This window comes from Colletotrichum fioriniae (assembly GCF_027942845.1).
Source record: "Colletotrichum fioriniae strain IMI 355084 chromosome Unknown scaffold_11, whole genome shotgun sequence".
NCBI classification, from domain to species: Eukaryota; Fungi; Ascomycota; class Sordariomycetes; order Glomerellales; family Glomerellaceae; genus Colletotrichum; species Colletotrichum fioriniae.
Window position 1 is genome coordinate 318492 of NW_027076847.1, and position 18990 is coordinate 337481.

An 18990-nucleotide genomic window follows, 5' to 3' on the forward strand; every position below is an offset into this window, starting at 1 on the left:
TTCAGGTCTTGGCCTGATGCTGCCAAACCCAGTTCCGGGAAGATTTGGGTGTCGAGTGCCATGTCATCATGGTGAGAGTCATGGAACGAGACTCTCGGGTCGAGGCCTTTGAAGACTTGCTCGATGTCGACCCAAACTTCCTGCAAGTTGGGGAAACACCGCAGCGTTTCGGGACTAAGAGTTTGCGGCCAAATCTGAGTGGGTAGGTAGTCAAACCAAGTCCCCTGTACCCGTCTTACTAGTCGATAAAGCTGTTCTTCTTCAGGTTGAGGAAGAAGAGTGAAAGATGCCTTGAAGATGCTGTCCGTGTCCGGCGCGAGCTCAAACATGTCAACATCCGGAAGCACACACCCCGGCAGCATACGGACCCTTTCTTCCATGGTTCGAGGATCATACTCGTTTGAGTTGCACGCAACGCGTACCATGTCGTTGAGAACGAAGACTTGTCTTACCAAACGTCTGCTGGTTCTGTCAATTCGTAGAAGGTCGCGGATTTGTCTTCATCGCTGCGTCTGTATCTCGACGCCTCCACGGTCCCCCAATACCGCAGAACCGTTGGATTGCGGGTCACTTTGATACCATCCGTCTGTGAAACCAATTATGTAGGTTACCTTTTCATGTCTAGCCCTCTCGTAAGCCTTCGAAATCATCACCTCTACTATTAGGAGGAAAATCTCATAGGGTAGGTTGACAGGACCCTTCAGAGCTGGGAAAACTGCGTGCAACGATTGAGCGGACATGTTGCTTGTCTTCTGGAACGGAGTGCTAGGCTTCGTTGCTTGTTTAGTGTTACTATGGCAGTGTCTAAAAAAAGTACTCAGCTTATGGTGTCTTGAAAGTCTGGGTATGTTGAGCGCTTTGATGATGAGGAATTTTGGCGGTTGGTTGATGTGGTATGAGAGAACTCCAGATATGATACTACATCCAGACATTAGTCCATTTTATGCATCAACGAATCTCTATAAGCCTTTAGTGCCTTTGATACATTGTTCTTGGTTTTCCTTGCACTACTATCGCGCAGACAAATACATTGTACGTAAATCATGGGCCTAGTCTATTGGTATTTTTAGTTGTCGCGTCAAGCATTGATCATTTTGAGTCATTGTAAGACTACCACTATTGTCTTCGAGACAACAAGGTAATTACCATGTTTTCCGTCAAGGATCTTTGTGCAATTGACGCGGCTTGAGCCTTTCCATTCTCGCACTCCCTGCTAGCATCTGAGGCGCTTTATGTGAGTAGTATACCTGATTTTATTCAAGTCGGGAAGCTTTCTGGTCACTGATATTTATCTAGACTTGGATCTTGAGATATGCCACAAAGATCCTGCAAATTTCTTAGCGTCTAAGCGCTTCCTTCTAGCCAAATTCCATTTCTCCTGGGCGTCCACGATTTTATGGCTCCACGCATATGCAAGAGCGGGTTCCGACGCCTCATAACTGTCTATAGACAGTCATAACCAAATCAAATGCTATTGATTTGTCGAAAAAATACTGGAGGGTGCTAATGATTTAGAGAGGACTCAAGCGAGTCACGAGCGCCAGATGTAGAAGTAAGATTACTTCAAACTCACCGACTACTCAACAGATCGCAAACGGTCATATTTACTTACCCTAATCACCCCAGTCAGCTAGATGACCAGATAATGAACATGCGTGCTCGATTGCGGTCACCGCTGAAAATGTGGAAAACTCACATTACGAGGTCATCACGACATAATAAGAGAGCCTCGCAGGTATAGAAAAACGAAGCGAGAGAAAAGGTGATGGCTGATGTGGCTTCAATCATATATGACGGACACGCCTAAATGTTCTACTAACACTACATCTCTTAAAACCAAGCCTTGACACCGGCCTGAATGGCCTTGAGGAGGCTGAAGTCGTACGAGTCCTCACCCAAACTCCAAACAGCGACACCACCCAGACCACGAGCCTTGGCGATCTCATTGAACTTGCGGGTAACAAGAGCAGGGGTATCCCAGGTCCAGAAGAAAGGACCGGCGGGGTCCCAGTACCACTGGCCACCACTGACCTCATCGGTCTTGCCGTTGGTCATGGCAGTCTTGAAGGAAGAGAGGGTGGAGGTGCCGTTGCAGATACCATAGTCGGACTGGCAGCCGTTGCCGCAGTGAGCAGCAGTGGCACCGCAGAAGCCGTACTGGGAGCAGCAGTTGCCAGTGGGGCACTTGTAGAAAGTTCCGGCACCGCAGGAAGCATCCGGAGAAGTAGTCAGGTTGGTGGGAGCAGCCTGGAAGTTGGCGGTCTCAAAGGTCACGGCGCCAGACATGCCCGTATCGGTGCCATCAGCAGCCTCCATGAGCTCGGTGGGGCAGCCGAGACCCTGGGTACAGTTGTAGCCCTTGGCGGTGGTGAACCACTTGGCGTAGAGAGCAAAGCCAAGGTTGATCTTGGCGGGCTCAACGCCAAGAGCGATGTAAGTGTCGATAGCCTCAAGAGAGCCCTTAATGTCAGTGTGGTGCTTGGTGATATTGTCGCGGCGGTTCATGAGATCGTAGGTCATGACGGTGAAGTGGTCGACGGCGGCATTGATCTTGGGAGTCTGGTGCTTGGTGAACGCAATCATGTCGCGCTTCAGACCCGGGGCGGTGACGGAAAGCTCCATCTTGTGGTGCTTCAGCTGAGTCTTGATTGCAGACAAGAGCAGAGGGAAAGTGTTGATCTCCGAAGTCTTCTGGCTGTTGGGCTTCTGGATGTAATCCGCACCATTGCCACCGGGATACTCCCAATCAACATCTAAGAGCACATTTAGTCGGTGTTCACAACAGATTAATGATGGAAGATCACGCGTGACTTACCGACACAGTCATATCCAAGCTTGACCGCCGTTTCCGCGACGTTGATGGCATACTTGTGACGGCTCTCGTTGGTGGCAGCCCCAAGACCGAATCCATCCGTGTCGCCCCAACCCCCGATGGCCATGCAGACCTTGGTTCCGTTGTTGAACAGAGCGCGAACCTCATTCAGAGGCTTAAACGGCTTGTATTCGCCAGCCGGATCGGAAGCAAAAAGGGACGAGTTGGCGAAAGCGGTGATTACGTGGGTAACACCCGAGGTTACGGACTTGTCCGGAATGCCTGCGGTGTGGTATCTAATTGGATCTGTTAGAAAGCTGTCTTCGATTTCGGGTGATTGAATCAACTTACTGGTCAAAGTACATGACATAACGAGGAGCTGCACCTGTTCCTTCGGTGCAGGTAGTGCCGTCGGAGGCAGCCTGAGCGGCCACGGCGGCCAGAGAGGCCAAGCCAAGAGATCGAAACAGCATTATTACTATAGTCTGGTATTATCAAAAGAATGTGGTTCCTCAACGAGTGGTTGAGACGGTCAGGTTAAGCGAGTGACTTCGAGAGGCGTGAAAGCGCTTGCCAAGGAATCTTTCCATACATGCGTGGGGAGAGGGAGATGCATTCTCAAATAGCTCAACCCCTATCCGAGGGATACGCAACCCGTCTCGTGTTGACGAAAGTTACACACGGGTAGCGGGACCTGGTGCACATTACCACTGCCCACAACCCGGTTGTTTGGGGGAGCAAACTTGGACGTTTGGTTTGCCTAGGTTGATTGCACTCGTAACAAGTGAAAAGGTAGATTAAACGGGTAGTTGTTGAGTGGATCACGAGGGGTGATCATTCGCGGGCGGACGCGGTAGTGCGGCACTTCGCGGTGCCAAGTCAGGAGACAAGGCGGGATCGCTTGCGGTCACTGCGAGGCATGGTTGACAGCAGTGGAGAGTTCAATATATCAAGAAAGTATAAAATGGTCGTTTGGTAGAGTCGGAAATTGCGGTTGGACTCGGTCTGCGTTTAGATAGGCTGACTCGCTGGGATGAGCCCGTCCGAAATACCGTCGAATGAATCGCGCGCTCCAGAAAGTGCTGCAGCCAAGATGATTTCCCAGATGGAAAAAGCTTGACCTAAGCACAAGCCTTCCGGGGTTTCCGTCCGAACTCATAGACACCCTGCAAAGTGGTTCGTGCACTTACTCCTCGAATCAATCAGCACGGCGCTGAAGAACCCAAGATTATTTTTGGCAAAATTGGCATCTTGCTTTGCTTCTTACCGTCACTTCCAGCTTTCGAGTCCAGAGAGTTTCAGTGTACGGAGTATTCAGTAGCCTCAAACTTTAGCTGAAATTGGAAGTATTCGAGAACAAAGTGAGTAACGCAATGGCTCTTAATTCTGCCTTTAGTAGCCGAGTGCCTCAGGTTATTAGTTTGTGGCTTAAACCACTTGAGGCTGGAGCTCGGTGCAGCTATTTCGTCTCTCCTGCACCTTCCACGGGAGAAACAAGCTGGTTGTACTTGAGGTAAGTAACAAGATGATATCATGTGGCCTCTGGTCATGCGGCAGACGTGATCTCTTTTAGATTTCCTCAGTTCACATCTCTTGACCAAAAGATTACCGCGTTTTGTATTGTTTAAACCGGATGAACTGAGCACAGACAGAAGACAAAGCGAATACCAGTCCACAAGTGCTGGTTACAGCACTCCTACCTCGTCTTTAAGAGCGAGTAAAACGTCGCTGCACAATTGGATTGTAAAGGAGCATCTGTGACTCTGACCTTTCCACGCTCCATCTCGGTCTCCTGCACGCTTGTTCTGGGTGTTGGGCTTCATCCCAACCTGGCAGAAGGGACGATGAAGTCTGGTTAACAACACTAGTCATGGTTTGGCGAACGGTGATGATGGATGAAGGAGTGAGAAAGGGGGAGAAAAGTCCGATGTCCAGATACGGCCTGGTGATGAGACGTACGTGAGCAGAGCTATGGCCGCGAGCGCCCAACCACATGGAGAGAAGCCATAGATGACTCCTTCGGAAGCGGCTTGACGACAAGCTATCCCTATATCTCCCTGGTGAACTGTTCTATGGCCTGACTCCGTATCATGACTATGGCATGTATCAATTGCTCAGGCTTCTCGACGAGCCTGCATTGCATTAGTAGCAGCAGAACAGTCACCAAACAAGATGTGATCTAACCCCTATCAAGCGGCCCCCTACATGCAATGGTTAGTGAAATTCATATTCGCTCTTCATGTACTCGCCTGCTTTCTTCGCTATCTTTGGGTAGATACAAGCCACTTTCTACCCACTCCACGCGCCCATTGCTGCGCCATAACTCCTGACATAGAAGTTGTTGCCCCGTTCGATATGAAGTCATGATCGATGACGATAGTTGTGATCTCATTCTTCGGGAACTTCCTGAATATTCCCTCATCGTAGGCAGCGGCAAATGTCTAGTTGCAATATGACTGGAAGTAACGCCTCTCGAAGGGTGCTTGAACGTTAAGAATAGTAGGCGAACTGGGGAAACTCGTGAGGCTCAAGCAATAACTAAAGTAGTATTCTGATCGGTACATGAAATGACCTCTGCTATTATCGCCAATACTTCCATGTCACCCATTCCCTATACTTCTTGGATCAGACTTTTGAGGCAGCGATTGCAGCGGACTCAAATAAAGAATCCAAACGTACCATTATTACAATAGTAGTCGAAATATGACCTAGCCCATGCTAAACAATTGATTGGCTTGTTTCTCACTCAAGTCTCAAGTGAACTTCACTCTATTTAAGGTGTTTTCATTCCCAACATTTCATTCTTCGATGACTTCCTGTATCAGAATACCCTTAACCTTTGCCATTTAACTTTTAAGGAGTATATTGCGACATAAGACCGAGGCTAGCCGGGCTTCTTTGGTGATGGTGTTACCCTATATTGATGATAGCGAACTTGTTTATCACTGGGGGGGAGCTCTTAGTGATGGTTATAATAGGTATTGACCCTAATGTTGACGATAAGTTATCTTGCTGATGTGTACGTATCATATGGAAAGATAACGACTCGCTGATCGATAAGACTACGAAATAATCCTTTGTTCATGTGCGACAAGTAAGACTCAACTTATTGTGAAAGTTATGCGTGAAGCAGGGGCAAGGAAAATATATCTATAACTATGTTACCATACATATTTGGGCAGTTGGCCTTGGCCCTGCTACACAATTCATTTCTAATTGCATTCGTCGTACTAAAGCCGAGAGGCCGATATCGCTGCTGTGGTCATTGGGACTTCGAACTCGCTAGAAAGGCATTCTACCATGAGAGAACCCACATCAGCTCCGTGTAATGATCAATTGATCTATGAAGAAGAGGAAGAGAGAGTGTAAGTCAACAAAGCCTGAAGAATGGGTCTGCCACAGCTGTCCCGGGCGAGCCCCGCGTCAGCCAGAGTCCTCCGAGTTGCCAATAGTGGCCCCGTGACCATTATCGTGAGAAAATTGAGGACGACAGAGAAAACAGATTGTCGACGACGTCCCAGTTGAGCGTTTGATTGCTTGTCAATTAATGGTTACGTCGAAAAACCATTGTCACTCTTAACTGAATCAGAACATCTCGCCTCCTTAACATCATCCCATCAGATCATCTGGCTGAATGGTAGTGTAGGAAACAATGCCCTATACGACTTATCAGTGCCTGAAAGGCTTTGAAAATCGTAAGCAATTTAAGCTCGGAAATCAAACTTTCTGCCCTTGCTTTGATATCGTACTTGAATTCACGATGGAGACCATCTTGACAGTCTGTTCTCAGGGCTTGCGGTAGGTAATACAAGCGTGGGATATGGTCTTATTGCCTCCACAACAAGCATTTCCACTCTTCAGCTTTCTTCCTTTTGCAAATACACGTGATCATAATGTTCTACTAAGTCTTTTGCAACCGCGTGTGAGGAAGTGCCGCTAAATAGGTAATATCATGATGAAGTCAGTGTTAGAGAATACTGACCGTTATTCGTGAGAGTAGATGATGAGCCAAGTTCTCTCTTGCGGGCGCTGAAGTTTGATTTTACAAATTCTCCACTGCTTGAACCTTGTTGTTGATTCTACCAAGACACGCCTGAGTTAATTAATGGGCAGTTCGACCTCCCGGGTGCGGGGTTCCGAAGTCTACGAACCCAATAGAATAGGATAGCTATCGAGTTTTTAAGAGAGCACCGCCTCTTCTGTCGCGTTGCCGCCCAAACGTTAAAGTCGATTCCTGACCTCGTTCATACACAATATACATAATAGTGTGTAATATGTTGTCTTAAGAAGGAGCCTCCAGAGTGATGGATTCAGGGACGATGAGCAAGTCTGGAAGCCTAACGATTCAGAGACTGTTTCAATTGTCCCTTACCACCAAGCACCTTCTCCGCTCGCCCTGGCTAAACTCCATTGTGCCCTTGTCACAGCGCAAATAAACATCGGAAAAAGAGCTACAGTAGGAGAGAAATCGTATGTCCTTAAGGGACATGTGAACAGAATCGTACTCATGGCACACTAACGAACATTAGGCTCTTCTCACGGTCATCGCCACCATTTCATGTCAGATACAAGCCCCCCCTTTGGCATCGTACATCATCATAGAATCCTAGTTATCTGACATGAACTCTCAGGTCATGGCTGTACCTCAACTTCCCAAAAGAGGCCAAGAATCAGCATAAAGTACCTGCTTTAGTCCCGTAATATTCCGGTCTCGTCACGTCACTGAACGAAAAGAGTGGTTTGTATCCGCCGTGAATATCGGAATATAGTCCACCTCAGTATGGAAAATTTTGAGGAACCTCTTACCCTCCACATCAATACCTTCGACCTAGCGTGAGTACTAGTATGATATCACAACAAGACTGGCAGGTCGCATTATCTTCCATGAGTCATGACTACAACCTAAGCTCCAAGACTCATACGTCTACTAGGTACCAAGTTCGACGAAACGGCAAAGCGGGAAAGTCATCGAACCGCGCCGAGAGGGCACTCTTCGAGGTTTTTAAGCTCCTCCATTGCCTGAATATGAATTTCATGGCTCTGTAGAGCATAGCCCAAGCCCCGGACACGTTCGCGTTTGAGACCATTTCTGCGACCGGCCGAATGCAACATGTACGAATCAGGAGCGATGCGGAGGTTACTCCGACGCTTTAACTTGAAAACCGGGATATCCTGGACATATGTAGTCTGATCCAAGATCCGTCTCAACCTTGATGGCGTATCATCTCGGCCTGGGCCGCGACCGAACCTCCTAGGAGCTGCTTCTATCTTGCAGAGCTCTGGATTCGATTTATGTTGCATTTTCTCAAGCAATCTGGATTTCTCTTGACTAACAATACAGTTTCGTGGAATATTTCCCCGTTTCACTCAATCCAGTATGAGATTAGATAGATGAAGAATGCATCCATCATTAGCGTATGACTTGCTGCCGCATGGAGCTATCCAGAAAATTTATATTGAGGGATGTCTGGCAATGTGCCCTTGTCCTTTGAAGAGAGGAGTAAGTCACATTGAGATGGTTACCATTCTAAATTGTAAGGCGAGTGAACTTGTGCTGTTCCAGAACTTGTCGTGTCAACCCTGTTCAGTGTCTAGACTCCTTAGATTGGATCTAACGGCGACTTTTCCAGTTCTGGCGCCTAAAACGTCTCCATCGGAACGCCTGAACACCTCTCGCGTTGTAGTTCATGCAGTAAGTGTTGCTTCTGGATGTGTTTGTTGGCTGCTACGTAGTTCCAGCTAGCCATCAGACTCAAGAAGGAAAAAGAAATACGGCAAGAAGAATATCCAACGGCCGAAGCCATTCTCATTTCATGGGGATACCAGACCTTTATGCCAGATTGGTTAGGGACAAGATCCTGCGGAATTTACGTTGGTCAACCCATTCCCTAGCAAACCTTGTGTAACGAGCACGCCAAAGAACGCCAAAATCAAATTACTGCTGGGGGAGATCTGTCATCTTAACTCTTGGTCCCAGGGAATCCAGGCTTTGACGATCCTGAACGTCTCGCGTAGATTTAGACCAGCATCATCCCTGTCACCAAGATCCATGGATAGGAACTCGGACTTTGAAGAAAGCCCTATACCGAGGGCTTTTCTGCTTGTGCATGCATGCATTCAACGAGGGGGCTTTTGAAGCTGTCACAAATTATCTGAAGACATTGCATTGTTACACAAGAGAGACTTATCCAAAAGGTACCACAACTCTGGCCGATCTCCGAGGCTGATCCGGCTTGTGTATCACGTCAACGGTCGAACAGTCCCATCTGAAATCACAAGTCAACGTTGTGCCTTCACATTTGGATTTTCTTTTCCAAGCTGATCCCTGGAATTCCATTCGTTTTTACACTAAAGTCTCTTTTTACGGATGATACGGAGATGCAATCGATGGAGACAACTTGGCGGCCTCGGCTGTGCCGCGCAGTAGTTCCAGAAAAGGCAAGGTTTCCTTCGAAAAGGGTGAATTTTGAGGTCCACGAATCATGGCTTGCGGCCAGCTTCTACTTTAGAACGTCCACGCGGGATGACTCGAGTCCGTGTCCGGGGTAATCGTCCGGAGATGACAGCCACAGAAAGGGCGTCTTGGAGACGGACCGCATGCGAAAGTCAAGACTCAGACATCTCGTAGCCAGATTGCGCCATGACTCGCACCTCTCACTCATCAGAGAACGTTTGAGCCGCTGCCGAGCCTCGACACCGTTAAACCGCTCGTCTGGTAACGCGCGCGAAACTCTCTTGATCCGTAAGCAACCAATCCGGTATCAAAGCATCGGTTAAGGTTTCGTGTCAACTGGGGCGAGCCTCATTTAGCCGTGGGCAGAAAAGAAGGTCTAAACCTACGTGGATCCCATGGAAGGTAACCCTTGGCGGCTGGCGCAGAGCAAGACCAGGCTCCTGGGTGACTTGTTGCAGAAGCGGCGAGAGCGGTGAATCCCACAGTCATTGTTGCAGGAGTGCACAAACCAGTCTCTGCCAAATCACCCTGTACATGTTACCCTAGACTTAAGGCTCAATGCAACCAAAGCTTTGATCACATTTTGTCCGTATCACACAAGTCCGCGAGGTCTTGATTGGCTCATAAGTTTCTTGGTTAAGTTGATAATTCAGTCTGATTGACTTCAGACTTGGCAATAGTCTCTTTAATCATTTGGGACGGGGTCTTAATTATTGCATCTTTTCTGCCAATCTTCAGTGCCGGTTAACAGAAAAAAGAAGTCCTAGTTGTTGAGGCTAGCGGCCGGTGGGTTTCTTGGCATATGTCGAAGAGACATGCTATCGTGAGGATGGTCAATTGCGAAATTGCAAGGGATATTGCGAAATCTGATCTTGTTGACTCGACAACTCCTCCTGGTAACTGAGTGGGCCTTTTGGAGACTTCTACACGGGTTCCACCTCTATGCCGCCGAAGATATTGTGCCCTGGACCATGGAAGAGCCAAGCATCGTCGATAGATTCCTGGGTGTCTGTGGGATACACCAGCTAAAACGGAAAGTCGATGCCGAACAGGCATATCTTGATACTCCCTGAGGTCTGAAGCACCGCCCCTCTGTTGATAGATGTGGTAGAATTAAGTTCAAGAAGATGATATGAACGAGACCTCGTCAATTCCGAAGGAAACCTAAACTTGTTTCTGTAGTCCTTGAGACAATGGAAACGTGCCTTCGGCATGTGAATTGTAACCCAATGCCGCTTGGCAGAAGCTGCGATGAGGCCCAGAGAGTGAATTGCCAAGTATAAAGAGAGCAGAAATCAGCCGTAAAGATCAAGAAATCCAAGCTTCCCAACACTCCTCTTCTAGCATATTGTCTTTCACCAAATTCTGTTGAGAATATCTTTCAGAACCTCGTCACAAATATGTCAGCCATTACGAAGTCTTTGAGCACACTGGCTCGCCGTGGGGGACGGAAGTCAGCCCTTGGCCATAGCCGCCACTTAGCAACCGTCACAGACCACAACCTCGCGCGGATGGCTGCCACAATGCCTCCGGGACACAAAGCCACAGTAGCTCAGCTTGAGACATTCACACTCCCTGAGCGTGTTACGGGTAGCCCTGGTGATCGTGCCATGGGAAAAGCTTTGGGCGATGCCTGGCGCCGAGATGGTATCCTCCAAGTCTCTATGAATGACAAGCAGCAACACATCTTCAATGAAGCCACAGCCTCAAGCAAGGCATTTTTTTCCAAACCCCATGAAGAGAAGGCTGCATGTGTTGACTCTCAAAGCTACTCGGGCTACATCGCCTCTGGCGAGGAAATCACCGATGGTATCGCCGACTACTCAGAGATCTTCACCGTCACTAAAGACTTGGATCTCGCTGAACCCCGCGTTCGCGCAAAGTGGCCCTGCCACGGCCCGGCCCCGTGGCCCGACTACGAAATGAAACAGCCCATGACTACATACATGGACTACCTTGGAGAAAGTGGAGAGAAATTGCTCCAGCTTGCTGAGCTGGGCCTGAATGTTCCCGCCGGTTCCCTCACAAACCTGACTCAGGACGGCTGGCATCACATGCGTATCCTCAGGTAAGTAACAATCATGGTATCAGCCAAGTCGTCTCAGACACCTATCTGCTAACACTTATCTCACTAGATTCCCTCCTACCCACAACACCAACGGCAAGGGCAAGGCTGGACGTGGCATTGGCTCTCACACAGATTATGGCCTGTTGGTCATTGCTGCCCAGGATGATGTTGGTGGTAAGTCATGGTCATGAGCGAGTCGGACTTGGCGGAAACTAACACACTCGTTCAGGCCTTTTCATCCGTCCCCCATACGACGGTGAGCACTACGCAAACTGGGAAAGGAGCTCAGCTGGAATGGCAGAGGAGGACGACCGGTGGCACTACGTGCCCCCTGTTCCCAACGTCTTCACAGTCTTCCCCGGTGATATCATGCAGTACATCACCAACTCCTATCTGCCCTCTACCCCTCATAAGGTCGGCTTGAACACCCGCGATCGTTTCGCTTTCGCCTACTTCCATGAGCCCAGCTTCCAGGCCGTTGCCAAGCCTCTTCCAGGGTACGATGTCGGCCAGTCTCCCAAGGAGGGAATCCACTACGGCACTCACTTTACCAACATGTTCCTGAGGAATTACCCTGAGAGAATCACCACTAAGAGAATGCATGCGGAGAATCGTCTTGCCCTCCTCGAGAGGGAGGAGCTCCGAGCCCATTCTTCTCAACCGAATACAACAGATAGAGCTGTTGCAAATGCTGGACAGCAGACTCAACAGGCTTCCTTATAAGTCAATAACTTTTAAGTAGAAGCAAGCGACACAAAATGGTTTTGGTTCCACAGGCCTGACGCTGTGGGGAGGGAACGCAATGGGAATACCAAATTGATTTACACCCCTTCAAGCAAAAATTTCTAGATTTGTATGTAAAAAAACGAAACCAGGCCAAATGAGTTTGCTCAAGAGCGCAGTGACACCTCTTGGCTTTAAGCGAACTTCTTACGTCCAACTCTGCTGTGCCTCTTGTCAATCGTGCTGAAGATCCGGCAAAGAACCTAATTGTTGATCACTTTAGTCTTCAGTGTGTTCTCGCCTAATCTCGCAGGTGCGAAGAACTGTCTGTCAAAATTAGTTCAGATGGCATGCTCTTTGTTGCCCTGGTCAAGGTTCTGCTCCAACAAACGTAAGTTGGGAAGGTATGTAAGAGTTGGAGGTCGCATATGACAACGTCTCCTGGCATGCTTTTTCAAACCCCAATTAGGCTTCCCCGTCCGAACCTGCCTCTCCACAACAACTTTATCCACACCACCACACCCAAACTTCACGTCCACAATACGATACCTCTTACGCCACAATCAAGTAATCCGACATGGCATCCTCGGCGATACGATTCGTGGCAGGCACCAAAAAATCACCATTGGGAACCTTGTATCTACAATGTCATGTAAAACCTGGCGCTTCCCGAGTTCGTGAGGGGGTCACTGCCGTCACAGATGCGACCGTAGAGCTGTGCGTTTCTGCGCAGGCGAAGGAAGGCGAAGCAAATAAAGCTGTCGTGAAACTGCTCAGTGGGGTATGTGTACTATTTTTTTTATTTTCTTTTTCTTCGCTCTGAAGCATTTCCGAATCGCGCGGCAGGAGCATACCAAGGCTTGCGGTCTTCCGTTGCGACAATTTGCTAACTCAGTCACAGATTTTGGGTATTCCCAAATCAGACCTCACAATTACCCAGGGGCTCAAGTCCAGAGACAAGACTGTCGCAGTGGGCAACATTCAAGATGGAGAAATAATGATGGCTAAGATCAGAGAGCAGCTTGAGAAAGCCTCAGAGGATGGCTGATGAAGCATCACAAGGAGGTGTAAAAAGCAATGCGGTTAATTTTCCAAACAGCTAACAACAAGAACACAAGAGAAAATGTCGACTCCATGATCCTTCCCTGTATGAATGATTTTGCCTGGACTTTTTTGATTACTACACCACCACTTGCATTTTGAAATGATGGCACGCTCAGCTGTTCAATCTACTACTATGATGAGTATACACAGACATTCTAGTAAGGTCCAGGCATAATTTCGACGTAGCACTAATGAGCTAGAAGTAAACCGCGAGAGATTCATCCAATAATCATTCCTTTTAGACTTGCCTCAAATTTGATCGTAAATGAGCTCTATTAACGTTCAATTTCGTCGTGTCGATGACCAGATTCACCATTCAATTGATTGATTCCCTCTTTGGCTAAAATGTCTTCGCCGGGGGGCAAACAGTGCTTGGAACTGTTAACCTCCCGTGGTCAGATGCAAAAGCGCAGGTAGCATCTGAACCTTGGCTAGAACGCTGCCTTCTATACCTTGGATGAGGAACTCGTTGCGTCTCAATTCTCGCATCAACCTTCATCTCTGACTTCATTCCTTGTCAACCGGCACGCCCACTGACCGCTTTGAAATAGCAGGCTATGCATTTAATCAGATCAAGAACAAGCTGTATCTAGCGGTCCCCGACGAGGACTTGTCGGTTCAAGATGGACAAGTGTGAGAAAAAGATACACATCTCTATTTCTGGAGTAGAAAATTTCTTCGTCTGTTTCACTCCTGCAGTTGCGATGACCAACCTTATCACGTGCGGCTGAGAATTGACTTTAAGCAAGTATCTCTACTAGAACAATCATACAATGGCTACACATGGTGGCCATGTATAATAAGTCTAGTAATGAAAACTCAGATAGCAATGAAAGCCGTGAAAGCTGTGAAAGAGAATTTATATCGAAGAAACAAAAGTCATAATTGCTATATAAGCCTTCAAGATTTTACCTGAAAAGCTGGACCGTGGAGGGAAGACTCGTGAGGCTCCTGAATGATTGGCTTTTCTACTCTTTGCGGTCCAAAGAGGCATGGACCGACTTGGGAATATCGGCTAACCGCCCGGACAGCAAATCCTTGTATGTGTTTGCAGATTAGTTGTCACAGTTGACTAGTCTGCAGCATTGCATGAGAACACGACATGGTCCACATGCGTTGTAACGTAAACTGACGTAGACTGTGCGAAGGCTTGTGAGAACATGTGATGATGATATTTGAAAAGGCTACCTACCTAAGTAGTATTGAAATATACAGGGTCAGGGCAACGCAGCCAAGCTCAATTGTTTCTTCAGCCGACGAAATGTGCATCAGGAAAAATGGTCTTATTAAATGACGAAAATCTAGAATTCACAATGGCATCAGTTGGCGGCTACATGGCCTCGTTTGACTGACTTTCGTCGATCTGAGCCGCTTTGAAGGAAGTGAGGTTGCACTGAGCCTGGGTAGATGTACTGCCAGTTGGTTGAACGTACCAACTTTGATATTCGTAACCCCTCTTCGCCAAGTGTCAGACCACATGCATACTGGTTGTGTAACAGATACGCAAGTCGAATCGAGTGGGCTCATGCGAATGTGGAGCGTTGCGGTTGCGACCAACGTGCTGACCATGATACCAGGGTATCACAAACGATCTCCATTGTTCCAACCACTACCAACAGCTTGCTTTCAAATTCATAATCTTTATGTTATCTATGTTGTAGCTCCCAACTTTTCATCCGGTGTTTGCACTCCCAAGTTTTTCATAGTCTCCTCGGTAACCCTGCGCCAACCGCAGTAGTCGATTGCTTGAAGGCACATCATGGATCCGATTCCGTTCCCTCACAATGGGATTTCATCATCCTGGGTGACCATATTGAGCAGTGCGCAAACGCATAAGACCAGTCTTGTTTTACTGACGCCTGCCATCAGCTGTTTTCTCTGGTTCTTTGCCTCTTGGCAGACGTCCCCGTTGAAGAAGTTTCCCGGACCACTCCTCGCAGGTAATTCATGAGCTTCCAGCCATAAGACATCGCCGAAGAGAACAGAAAGCTAACCCCAAAGGATGGTAGGATGGACGAATGTTTGGAGGTTTTGGCAGGTGATTGCAGCGGAATATGCCCCTCGCATAAAGAAACTCCACGAGAAGCATGGCCCAGTTGTTCGCCTCGGACCCAACCTTCTAGACATTGATTACCCCGAGTTAGTCAAAGTCATCTACGGCACCGATGGTAAATGGAAGAAGGTAGTGCCGTTACCAAAAGCTCATACCTCGCTGTCTGCTAAGTCAATAATTTACGCAGTCCGATCTTTACAAGAATAGCAGCACAATCATTGACGGCAAGATTACCTATCACATGTTCAGCGAGACCGATAACAAAGAACACGCAAAACTCAAAAGGCCTGTAGTGAGACACTTCTCGGTCCCCAGCGTGCTTGCGATGGAGCCCCATATGGACAAGACTATAGAGGAGTTTTGCGATCATCTCGAGCGTCGATTCGTGGACACCTCCAAGGCCTGCGAGTTTGGCGACTGGCTTGCTTACTGTAAGTCGGAGAAGGCATGCTCAAACTGTTTGGTCGCACGGCTGACTTAGTCTTTTTTGTACAGGTGCGTGGGACTTTCTTGGCTACGTCACTTTTAGTAGAAAGTTTGGCTACATGGACGAAGGCCGTGACTTCGACGGCACACTTGCAATCGGCGACCAGGCGATTGATTACCTCGGTCTCTGTGGCCAGATGCCGTGGCTGGACCACTGGTTGGACAAGAACCCGGTCTATCCTCTCGGACCCCCGAACCTATCCAACGTGACCAGGATCGCATTCGAGAACCTGACTGCGAGGCTCAAGGGAGAAGATGATGGCTTCAACCCCGAGAAGCCAGATTTTCTGCAGTACTTCATCGACTCCAAGGGGACACATCCCGAGATTGTCAATGAGGGCACCATTATCGGCTACCTGCTTTTGAATTGTGAGTTATCCCTTCAACTCCAAGCATTACAGCAACTGACAAGAAGAATAGTGATTGCAGGGGCTGATACCACAGCCATTACAATGCGTGCACTATTCTACTACTGTCTCAAGGACGCGCGTATCTGGAAGCGATTGGAAGCCGAAGTCATCTCTGCTATCCCAGCGGACAAGCCCGCGCCCTACGCCATCGCCCGCGGGCTGCCATACCTTGAAGCCGTTTGTCGGGAGACCCTGCGCTACCACCCACCCATCGCGATGACAATGGAGCGAATCGTGCCCGAGTCGGGTCTCACCCTTCCAAATGGGTCCTTCGTAAGAGGGGGAACGCTCATCGGCATGAACCCTTACATCATGGGACGCAACAAAAAGGTCTATGGCGAGGACGCCGACGAGTTCAGGCCAGAGCGGTGGCTTCAGCAGGAAGATGAGGACGACGAGGCCTACAAGCTGCGAATGCGGCAGTGGAATGCGGCAGATATCGTCTTTGGCGGTGGCTCACGAATCTGTCTAGGGCGGAACCTAAGTTTGATGGAGGTCTATAAAATTATTCCGTCTTTGATTTCGAGGTTCGAGATTGAGCTTGTGGATCCGAATGAGCAGTGGTGGACTAGCTCGCGGTGGTTTTACCGGACGAAGGGAGTTGTCTGCCACTTGAAGCGCAGACCTGCAAAGGCGTGAGGCACTGGAGAGTGTCCAATTAAAACGTGGGTGAATGTCACCATCATTTTGTGCACACAAGAGAGGACCGAAAGACTAATGAATGTACTTGAAGGTTGATTACTATTACTATGCTACAACACACACACACGCAAACTCCAATCATGCCGTAGGAGCGAATGTCCCGTTGGCGCACTCGAAGCCGAGGTTGGGGTTGAGTGTCGGCATCGCGTTCATGCAGATGAGCTTGGAGGCGCCGCAGCTCTGGGGGTGGATCTTGATGTCTCTAGTCTGGAAGTTCTTGCAAGACGTCTGGGTGTTGCACTCAATGATGACGGCCTCGGTGTGGGTGAGGTTCGGGAGACCAGAGTTGTACCAGCAAGGCTACGTTTCAGCGTCAGCATACATGTACTCTTCCTCAATTGCAAAACCTGAAATTGTGTGTGCGAAAGAAAGACTTACGTTTGTGGTGCAGGATCCATCGCCGGGGTTGTTGGTGTTGATGCTGCCGGAGAAGTGCTCCCAGGTGAAGTCCTCCATCATGACGGACGAGTTGTTGGGCCTGTCGCCGCCGGCGCTGGCCTGGTTGAAGTAGGTCTGCGTGACAAAGATGGGGAAGGTAACGTTGTCGAGACGGATGTTGCTCCAGGTAATGTTCTTCGCCAACCCCTGTCCACCGATCCAGCTCTTGAAGCGGGCAGCGTACAACCCGCCGTGAACATCAACGTCCTCGAAGCGGATGTTCTTGACATCAGCCACGGAGGCGACCTTGGAGCCCAGCGAGCCGACGCTCATGCCGTGGGTCTCGAAGCCGATGGTGGCGTGCTTGAAGAGGACATTGTTGGCGCCGTCGTTGATGGCGATGGCGTCGTCGCCGTTGAAGATGTTGCTGTTGGTGATGGTCACGTCCGTGGCGCCGACGTCGAAGCCGTCCGTGTTGAAGGGGAAGCTGCTCGTCTCGGAGCGGGCGTCGATGACGGTGTCGGAGATTGTAATGTTCTTGCCCTTGATGGAGAAGTTCCAGCCGATGGGCTTGAGTGACTTCATGTTCTTCATGATGCCGTTGGTGACGCTGAACTGCATGAGATGGGGCCGGTTGGGCGTGCCAGCCTCACCAGGCTTATTGGCATCCCACCAGGCTTGTCCGTGGGACTTTATCCATCCGGCGTGAGGCTGTAGAAGGGTATTGTGAGTATCGATCAGAATTCGTCAGGGTATTACAGTCAGAAAACATACATCAGTTGAGGCGATCCATTGAACGTTGGTGCCGCCGATTTGGAACCAGGTGAGCGTGCCGCCCTTGGCAGAAACGAGGGCCTGGACGGTGGGGATGTCCTCGGGCAGAGTGATGTTGCCGTTGACGGTGATGACGACGTTGGAAAGCTTGGTGGCAACAATCGGCTCGTAGGCCTTGTACTCGACGCCTTCACGGAAAATGATCTCGGCATCGCTAGCGCACTTGGTGAACGCCTCGGCGATGGCGGCTGCGTCTAATGTCGCATTGCTGGAGGGCGAAATAACGCATTTCGTCGTCTGCGCGAGCGCGGGGGCTGCGAGAGAAATTGCCAAAGGCAGCAGGTTACGGTACAGCATGGCGGCGGCGAAGAATGTAGAGACCGTGAGTTGGCGTTTAGAGAGAGAATGGGCAGCTTAGCGACGACTCAAGCTATCACGGCGGCCAAGCCGGGTTATTATAAACATCTCAAAGCTTCGCCCCCGAGTCGTGGGACCCTCTCATATTGAGGGGTCCACACAGAAGAAGAAGGGTGACATCGGTCTCCCGGGTCAGAGCATATCGAAGAAAGCACACCCGCAGATTTACTGGGAAATTTTTTGAGTTGGGTTGGGATTCCCGGGATGGTGGTGGTTTTTTGCGGAGATGAGACTAGTATCAGGTAAGGAGAGGCCGAATCTTAACGGCTTACTGACGTTGGTCCCGGTGGACAGCAGCAGTCTCGATTGCGGAGGAGAGAGGGGAGTGCAGGAGTCAGGGGGTCCCAAAAGGGGGATAGGCAAACGAACGTGAGTTCAGACGATCCACCGTCGAGGGTGATTGGATGGAAAATTATTCCCCGTTTCCTTGACTGACCTAGCAAGTTGCGCTATGGAATTGAGTCCTTGCAAGCTGCGAAAAGAGATCTTCCGCACGTGTTGGAACTTGGTCCCCGTTGGTATTAGTGATCCCCGCGCGTGAACTTGCGCTTGACTAGGACCAGGGCCGGAAATGCGGCACACTACCCTGCGGCTCTTTTCCTCATATTC

General features: G+C 49.3%; 4 protein-coding genes across 4 annotated transcripts; 2 read left to right on the top strand and 2 right to left on the bottom strand.

The window, feature by feature from the left end:
• Positions 1–1830: 1830 nt before the first annotated feature.
• On the bottom strand, positions 1831–3285 carry N0V96_008722 (uncharacterized protein; the record flags this gene model as incomplete). The annotated part of the gene is made up of 3 exons (XM_053188654.1): positions 1831–2753; positions 2816–3108; positions 3164–3285. The coding sequence occupies 3 exons, from the start codon at positions 3283–3285 to the stop codon at positions 1831–1833; spliced, it is 1338 nt and encodes a 445-aa protein (XP_053053420.1).
• Positions 3286–10789: 7504 nt separating this feature from the next.
• On the top strand, positions 10790–12057 carry N0V96_008723 (uncharacterized protein; the record flags this gene model as incomplete). Its single annotated transcript, XM_053188655.2, has 3 exons — positions 10790–11334; positions 11402–11508; positions 11564–12057. The coding sequence occupies 3 exons, from the start codon at positions 10790–10792 to the stop codon at positions 12055–12057; spliced, it is 1146 nt and encodes a 381-aa protein (XP_053053421.2).
• Positions 12058–15455: 3398 nt separating this feature from the next.
• N0V96_008724 (uncharacterized protein) lies at positions 15456–16749 on the top strand (the record flags this gene model as incomplete). The annotated part of the gene is made up of 3 exons (XM_065758434.1): positions 15456–15645; positions 15710–16069; positions 16121–16749. The coding sequence occupies 3 exons, from the start codon at positions 15456–15458 to the stop codon at positions 16747–16749; spliced, it is 1179 nt and encodes a 392-aa protein (XP_065612827.1).
• A 141-nt stretch (positions 16750–16890) lies between these two features.
• On the bottom strand, positions 16891–18321 carry N0V96_008725 (uncharacterized protein; the record flags this gene model as incomplete). The annotated part of the gene is made up of 3 exons (XM_053188657.2): positions 16891–17112; positions 17191–17901; positions 17965–18321. 3 exons carry the CDS (start codon positions 18319–18321, stop codon positions 16891–16893), a joined length of 1290 nt encoding a protein of 429 aa, XP_053053423.2.
• Positions 18322–18990: the final 669 nt, after the last annotated feature.